This window comes from Lactuca saligna, chromosome 6 (genome assembly GCF_052625555.1).
Source record: "Lactuca saligna cultivar CGN05327 chromosome 6, ASM5262555v1, whole genome shotgun sequence".
Classification (NCBI taxonomy): domain Eukaryota; kingdom Viridiplantae; phylum Streptophyta; class Magnoliopsida; order Asterales; family Asteraceae; genus Lactuca; species Lactuca saligna.
In genome coordinates, this window is record NC_136422.1 from 41,666,072 (window position 1) to 41,674,813 (window position 8,742).

Consider the following 8,742-nt stretch of genomic DNA (forward strand, 5'->3'; position numbering starts at 1 on the left):
GCTCAAGAGGAAGCTTCGGAGAAGAATGACCGGAAGGAAGAACGTTTGGGCAAAACGTTGGTGTTCGGTGTAAACAGTCACGGACTGAAGGTGTTCCAAGATCGGATTTGGATACCTAAGATAGGAGGAGTCAGAGATCTTCTGATGGAAGAAGCTCACAAGACCATGTACTCAATTCATCCCGGTAGCACTAAAATGTATAGGGACCTAAAACCCTATTATTGGTGGCCGACGATGAAGCTCGACATTGCGAAGTATGTGGCCGAGTGTGTAACTTGTGCAAGAGTCAAGGCACAACATCAGAAATCGTACGGGAGTTTAGAACCATTGCCTGTGCCTATGGGTAAGTGGGAAGACATTACTACGGATTTTGTCACTAAACTGCCCAGAACAAAGAATGGTCACGACATGATTTGGGTGGTCGTCGATCGATTCACTAAGAGTGCACATTTCATAGCAGCCAATGAGAAATGGTCTATGGAAAAGCTTGCGAATTCTTATGTGAAGGAAATTGTGAGACTTCACGGTGTTCCGCTAACAATTGTGTCGGATCGTGATAGTCGTTTCACCTCAAGATTTTGGAAAAGTCTACAAGAGGAATTGGGTACCAAGTTGTGTTTAAGTACAGCTTACCATCCGCAGACTGATGGTCAGAGCGAACGGACGATACAAACACTTGAAGATATGTTGAGAGCGTGTACCTTGGAATTCCTAGGTAATTGGGATGAACATTTACCGTTGGTAGAATTTTCCTATAACAATAGTTTTCACTCGAGCATTAAGATGGCACCTTACCAAGCTTTGTATGGACAAAAGTGTCGTACGCCGTCTTGTTGGCTTGAGGCTGGGGAAAAGCAGTTTATGGGACCGGAGATGGTTCATCAGACTGCTGAAAAGTTGAAAATAATTAGGGAAAGAATGTTAGCAGCTCAAGATCGTCAAAAGAGTTATGCTGACAAAAAGCGAAGACCGACGACTTTTGAAGTTGGGGATTCGGTTTTGCTTAAAGTCTCGTCGTGGAAGGGACTTATAAGATTTGGTAAAAGGGGAAAGTTGAGTCCAAGGTTTATTGGACCGTTTAAAGTTCTTCAGAGGATTGGGAACCAAGCTTACAAGCTCGAACTACCAGAAGAACTGAGTGGAATTCATAACACTTTTCATGTGTGTTATTTACGAAAGTTCACGGGGGAAGTTCCCGACATGATTCCACTTTCGGAGTTGAGAATCGATGAGAACAAAAGGTTGATAGAAGAACCAGAGGCAATTGTTGACCGAAAGACTAAGAAATTGCGACGTAAGATGGTGGAGTTAGTGCTTGTCCGATGGAAACACACGAATGGGCCAAACCTCACCTGGGAGACGGAGAGTGACATGAGGAGTCGCTATCCGCATTTGTTTGTTGATGTGTGATTCCGGGGACGGAATCATTCTAAGGTGGAGAGAATTGTAACGCCTGTGTTTCTGGGCTTGCCATTTTTAGCAATGTAATAGTCTAGGTTAACCTTGTAACTCAATTTGAAATAATAAAAATGTATTATTTGTGAATTATGTGAATTATGTGATTTATGTGTGTATTTTCTTAATTTTTATAATTTAATGAATTAAGAATAAAATAAGCGTCAAAATTAAAGTGTGAGATAAGCTCGATATCTTTGCATAAAGTTGTAGTGGTTGAAACAAGGATTCCGGGGATATAAGGAATGCCAAAATCCGAGTTATAACGAAGAAGTTATGACCTGTCGAAGTTTCGAGACAGAACCGGCACGACGCCGAGTGACGTAAAATATGAATTTAAGATAGAACGATATTTAGCCTTAGCGATCTAAACGAAAGTCGTAGATTTCATTAAACCGAGAGCGTGCATAAAAGGAACGCCCAAATCTGACTTCGTATGAGGAAGTTATGATTTTCTGAAGTTTCAACGTGGCAGTATGCAGCCCGAATACTCGATTTGAGATCGAGCGGTTTTTAGCTGAAACAATCTAAATGAGAATCGAAGATCTTGTTGTTAGTAGCGAAGCAATGAAAAGTTAGGCGAGAACGGACGTCAGACGAAGAAGTTATGAATTTATAACGAAGTTTTTCTGTCCCGGCCTTCTAAAAATAAATAATAAAAATAAAAGTCAAAATTAGCCGACGGAGTCTAAATGAAAGTTGTAGAGTACGGTCTGACCTTCGCGTGGATATAAAGAACGTCGAAAACGGAGCTCGTATGCGAAAGTTACGCAATTTAGAAGTTTGACAAGTCAATTACGCCCCGCGTAATTTGAGTACGCCCCGCGTACTCAGTCGGTTGCAACTTGTCTGACCAATACTCGAGTGCCACCAGTCGACGCACGCAGTGACGTCAAAGTACGCCCCGCGTAACCCGAGTACGCCCCGCGTACTGAGTACGCCCCGCGTAATCCCAGACCCAGCAACCTATAAATAGAACTCGAATTCAGCCATTTTCTCTTGTTCAAACTCTTCTTTCTCTCTAAGTTTTGCCTCGTTTTGCGTGCCGTTTATACCCCGAAGCCCCGGTAATATTCTCGAGCCCCGAAGCAAGATCCGAAGCCCCGAGAATCCCGAAGAGCGTTATTCCCGAGCCGAAACGCTGCCCGCGAGGAGCCCGGTTTTGTGAAGATCTTCCAGATCTACGGAGAAACACCTCTTCTGCAAGCCGTAGTGCTGCCCGATCATCTTCTGATCAAGTGAGTGTGTAGTTACTTTCATTCCAACACAATATAATGAAGTATTTCCTATAAAATACGGGTTATGTGTATATATTTGGTTGTTATACGTGTGAGTGTATATTCACTCTCTTCTATCTTATAGATCTGAAGTATTCTCTATGAAATACGTGTTATGTGTGTATGCCTCATCTGTTATGTGAAAAATGTTTTGATTGAGCATGCTATACAGGTTTTGAAACTACGTATAAAAATGTATATTTTATCTACTAATATGTTGGGTAGAATATGGGTAGATAGTTGGTGTGTAATAAACAGATGAGAGGCCTCGTTGTTGTTTGATCCAGTCATCTAGCGGAATTTAGATGACGACCACGGACTTTTCTAGATAGTCATGTGGAACGCTAGCAGGCTCATAACCTGTAGGTGTTAATGAACTTGGGTGTTCATTCGATGTATTCCATCCCCCCCATGGTTGCCTTATTTGACATATATTGCCGAGGAACCCCCGAAGCATGTGTAGTCGCCCCGATGAAATATTCTTAGACTAGGTCCCTTGTGTTAGTTATTTTAGGGACATAAAGTGAGAATAACGGGAATGGGTAACTGGGTTATTGTTGGTTGATAATAATTAATTTAATTATTTATTGTGGGTTGAAAACCCTATATGCTCACCAGGCTCCCAAGCCTGACCTACTCAGTTGATTTATTTTACAGGAAGTGGCGCAAGAGCTTAAAATGGGCGAACATCAAGTTGTTTTGTTTACAAGTCTGTATATGTATATATTTGTTGAAAGACTTGTAATGCTATCGTTTATGCTTTATGATCTGTATCGGAACCTGACATCCCGACTTTTGATTATGAAATGAAATCATATTTCTTTATGAAATGTTTTGATAAATAACTAGTTTATCATGTTTTGTTTTTGGGAACAAATTCCGCATCTCTTTTAAAATTAAAAGGATTTACTCTGAAAATTATTTTAAAAAGCATAAATGAAATCGGTCTTTTCTGGCCGAGATTTTGGGGATGTCACATATAAGGTAGATAGATATCTATCCTTAGTGATCTAAACGAGAGTCAAAGATGTGTGCGATAGTAGTCCAACGATAAAAAGACAGACGAAAACGGAGTTCAGATGAAGGAGTTATGAATTTCGAACGGAGTTTTCCTGTCCCGGCCTACTAAAGATAATATATAAGTAATATACTTATAATATATTAAAAATAATGTCAAAATTAGCCAATGGATTCTAAATGAGAGTTGTAGAGCATAATCTCACCTTCGCGTCGATATAAAGAACGTCGAAAATGGAGTTCGTATGCGAAAGTTATGAATTCCTGAAGTTCGGGGCGCGAAACCCCAAAACTGCCAGAGACCACGATGTGGCAAGTCTCCTGACACCTCCAGGAGTCCCCCAGATGCAACTTGTGATGACGCATGCAATAACGACCAAGCCCACGACGTGGAAAAAGGTTCCACGACGTGGCAAGGGCCAGTTTTTCCCTATAAATAGATTTGAAGGGCCAGCCGAGTTTGGTTGCTCATTCTCTCTTCTCTCTCCCATGTTACATCGTTTTACGTGCAATTTTAACCCCCCGAAGCCCCGATATCAACCCCGAGATCCGAAGCAAGTCCCGAAGCCCGACGATCCCGAGAAGAAAAGAGTTTTCGAGCCAAAGCTCTGTCCGCGAGAAACTAGGTGTGTGAAGTGATCCCGATTTCACCGAAGAATATCTACTTGAAGAGTCGTAGTGCTGTCCGATCATCTTTTGATCAAGTGAGTGTATAGTCACTTTCATCTTACACATAGATATGAAGTATTTTATAAAATACGTGCTATGTGTGTGTGTGTGTATATATATATATATATATATATATATATATATATATATATATATATCAATTGTTGTTTATACGTGTGAGTATGTGATCACTTTCTTTTAACACATAAATATTAAGTATTTGCTATGAAATACATGCTATGTGTTTATATATTGTTGTTTATTTGAGATGAGTGTGGAATTGATGTTTTATATAGGTGTTAAATGAGTTAATATGTATATGTATCTTATATCTACAAATATGTTGGGTAGAACATAGGTAGATGAATTAGATGAGGTGTGATGATAATTAGGTGATGAGAAATAAGTGATGATAATTAGGTGATGAGAAATAGGTGATGATAATTAGGTGATGAGAAATAGGTGATGATAGAAAGGTGATGATAGATAGGTGATGATAAATAGGTGATGTGAGATGAGAGGAGACCATAACCTTGACCGACGATGTGGCAATTTGGCAATGTAGTCATCTACCAGAGTATAGATGGCGACTACGGACTATTCTAGATGACCCCGTGGAAACACCAGCAGGCTCATCACCTGTAGGTGATGAATTACGAGTCCAGGCGATGTTGTGGCTACGTATTCATGCGATGATACTCTAACCCTTACTATGAATCACGAGTCCAGGCGATGTTGTGGCTACGTATTCATGCGATGATAGACTAACCCTTACTATGAATTAGGAGTCCAGGCGATGTTGTGGCTACGTATTCATGCGATGATAGTCTAACCCTTATTATGATTTACGAGTTCGGGCGATGTTGTGGCTGCGTAATCATGCGATGATACCCTAACCCTTACTAGACATATATTGAGGGAGTGATCCCCGAATTAGTATTGTCTATGCAATGTAGGCGATGATCCTTAGGAAAAGTTCTTAGGAACAAGCATATAAGGATATAAGATGTAAGGAGATGAGCGGTAAATATGATTTAGAAGATGACCCTTAGGATAATATCTTTAGGGAAGATTAAAAGAATATAATGGGGATGGGTAATTGGGTTGATTGTTTGATGATTGAATATAATAATTATATTATTGTGGGTTGAAAACCCTATATGCTCACCAGGCTCCCAAGCCTGATCCACTCAGTTTAATTGTATCACAAGTAAATCACTAGAGTAAATGAATGTATGTTCTGTTTATGCTTATGTGTTTGTATCGGAACATGACATCCCAAGGTTTTATTATTTAATGAAAATACATTCTCTCTGAGAAATATTTTGATAAGTTTTTATCATATTTTGTTTTGGGAACAAATACCACAACTGTTTTCTTTAAACGATTACTCTGATTTATAAAACAAAGCATAAACAAATCGGTCTTTTCTAGCCGTGAAATTGGGGATGTCACATTTAATTAAATATATATATATATATATATATATATATATATATATATATATATATATATATATTAAATAGAGAAAACCTCATAAATGGTCCCTGTGTATTGAAATGACGAAAATGTCCCTCACTTAACGGTAGAAAGTTAACGGAGTTAGACGGAAGGACCATTTGTTAAAAATTTTGAAACTACAAGGACTATCTGTGAGGTTTTTTAAACTTAAAGATTAAACTTGATATTCCTGGAAACCACATGGACCATTTTTGAAGTTTTGTCATCTTTATATTTGAAGGGTAATAATAATTTTTTTTATTATCTACCATAATAAATGAAAATATTTTTGCTACTTGTTATTTTCTTAATATTTTTGTGACATGTCATTATATGAGAGATTTTTGAATTATTTAAATTCCACATGTTATTATGTGTTATTTTAATTCTTTTACTAATAAAAAAATAATCAATTCCACTAATTAACATCTCTATTACTATTATTATATATATAAAATATTTATTATATTAAATATATAAATCAATACTATAATTAATGAAAATTTATTATTTAAGGTAAATATATTTTTCTGCATAAAATAATATATAATAATAAATAGTTTTTTTTTCTACCACTAAAAGCATTTATTATGATTTTTTTTTTGTTACATATAACTAAAATAATGAAATATTATAGATCAATATTGTTAAAATTAAGATATAATAAAATATATTTTGTTAAACGTTAAAATGAAATATATAAACGATAAAATTATAAAAAATTTATTTTTAATAAACTCATATAAGGGGATTTCACCCTTACCTTTACTTTTAATAATATACATAACAATGGTTCACTCACGTCTCAATCCTACTCTAAGTCTTCTTCGAAAAACGACAATTTTATTTGAATCTTATCTTGCAAAGATTTTTTTTATCATTTGCTACATTATGTCCCACTCCAAATAATATAATACTAAATTAGCTCTTAACAACACCACATATATGTTTATAATCAGTTTTCTAACAATTGAAATTGATATTTAAAAGTTTCCAAATATAGAATTTGTTCTATAAATATGATAAATATGCTTATTGACGTTCCAAATTTCCCATTGAGGTACAACTCAATTGTTACCAACCGTACCAAAAGACGATCCACCTCTATTCACTTGAGGAGTCACCATCTCCGTCCATTCTATCCCCAAAGGTCGCCTATCGAATGCTCGTGTTGTTCCTGAAACCACATACACTCTACACAGGCTTAGCTCATGCCTTAACTGCACAAATTTATTCAAAGTAAAACCAACTCCATTAGCATATATATGCTATTACTAAATCAACACGTTGTTGTTTTAAACAGTATACATGTTTCAAAAATTGATTAATGAATAGTGCACCTGTGGAACGGAGAAAGTGTTGGTAGCATCTACGTCTACACTGATTGCTCGATACTCGTTCATTTTCCATTCGGTTTTCTTCACAGTACGAGACCTCCCTTCATAGAACACCATTGTCTTCTTCAATCCAATTACTTTGTTATCAGACGAGTAGACATATGTAGGCGAACCGGTGGCTTTCCAGTACCCATAGGCGGTGGTCCGGCTTGGCCTTCCTCCTTGTGCTTCCCTTTCTTGTCTCGGCACAAAAAAGAACCACTGCTCGGTGTCCCGACGACAAAACTCACCAGCCAACCCTACATGTACATTAAAACACACAACGAGCTAGCTAAGCAAAACGCCATGATAAATATAAAGCCTCCCGTTAAATGTGAAGTGATGTATACTTACTTGGAAGGTGGCAAGGATTGTATTCGTAGACATGGACGACTGGGATGACACGATGAAGGTCTTGTGTTCTTAGGCCTTGGAGCTTGTTCCAGAGATAGAAGGAAATGAGTTCTTGTTCTGTTGGGTAGAATCGATAGACTGGCGGTGGGTGGAGCTCCTCATCATCTTCTGCCATTGTTGCTGCTATTAATTTGAGCTTTGCTTGTTTCGAGGTATTTATAATGTTGGTGAAAGAGACAGTTACCGAGTGAAAATGGAAAAAGATGGAAACGACATCAGGTCTTGAACAAGTCATGACCGGACGTCCAAGCCAGATGTCCACTAGCATGGCTTGTTTTATTGAACTAGTCAGCTTTTCAGTGAAATACAGGACTGCCCCTTTGAGAAATGTTTTACGCACTTGTATGCCCTTTACGAATCATAGTTTTACATTCAAGTTGTCCATCGATTATTGTGTAATTTTTCGTTATTTATTTGATTATTTAGGCTATGAAGAATGCTAGCACGTGTTAAGATTGCCCCTATCATATTTTTATATGTGATATAAGCTTTTTTTTTTTTCATAAAACACATTGGATTCCGGAATAAAAATAAAAAAAATCAATAAAAAAAATGAATCAAAACCCTATTATTTTCCGAGAGAAAAAAAAAGAAATAATGACCATCATAGACCATTACTTTTATGTAGTTCTTACTGTGATATTGTTTCTCATATGTATGCATGTTCGTAGACTTTTGCAAAAATACTTATATTTTAAAAGTTTGTTTAAGCTTTACTGTACTTATAGTTGTATATCTTCTGCGGTTTGATATATTTAGTTTACTATAAATAACGCTCTGATACTAATCTTTCACACCCCCAAATCAAAACGGCAGAAACGTTCGGGGGCGGATGACGTCATGTACAATATCACAACAATTGAATAATAGTAATCAAAACACAACAACCATTATATTGATAATGTATAGTTTTTACATTTGTGTTCAAATCATTATATACTTGACACCAGAAATGTATAGCAAAAACTAAAAGACATGACTCTATGATACTCTGTCTTCTCAAAACCTGTGTGGATACTTGTCTACTGATTGCC

At 37.0% G+C, this 8,742-nt stretch overlaps 1 protein-coding gene across 2 annotated transcripts; it reads right to left on the reverse strand.

The window, feature by feature from the left end:
* Positions 1-6,864: 6,864 nt before the first annotated feature.
* Positions 6,865-7,962, reverse strand: LOC144999630 (NAC domain-containing protein 90-like). 2 transcript variants are annotated; one of them, XM_078958756.1, is made up of 3 exons: positions 7,649-7,962; positions 7,259-7,554; positions 6,865-7,095 (listed from the first exon to the last, which is right to left on the reverse strand). In XM_078958756.1, exons 1-3 carry the CDS (start codon positions 7,941-7,943, stop codon positions 7,057-7,059), a joined length of 630 nt encoding a protein of 209 aa, XP_078814882.1. In that variant the 5' UTR covers positions 7,944-7,962; the 3' UTR covers positions 6,865-7,056. The 2 variants fall into 2 exon arrangements, with proteins under 2 accessions (XP_078814882.1, XP_078814881.1); XM_078958755.1 differs by having other exon boundaries at positions 6,865-7,138; positions 7,649-7,961.
* Positions 7,963-8,742: the final 780 nt, after the last annotated feature.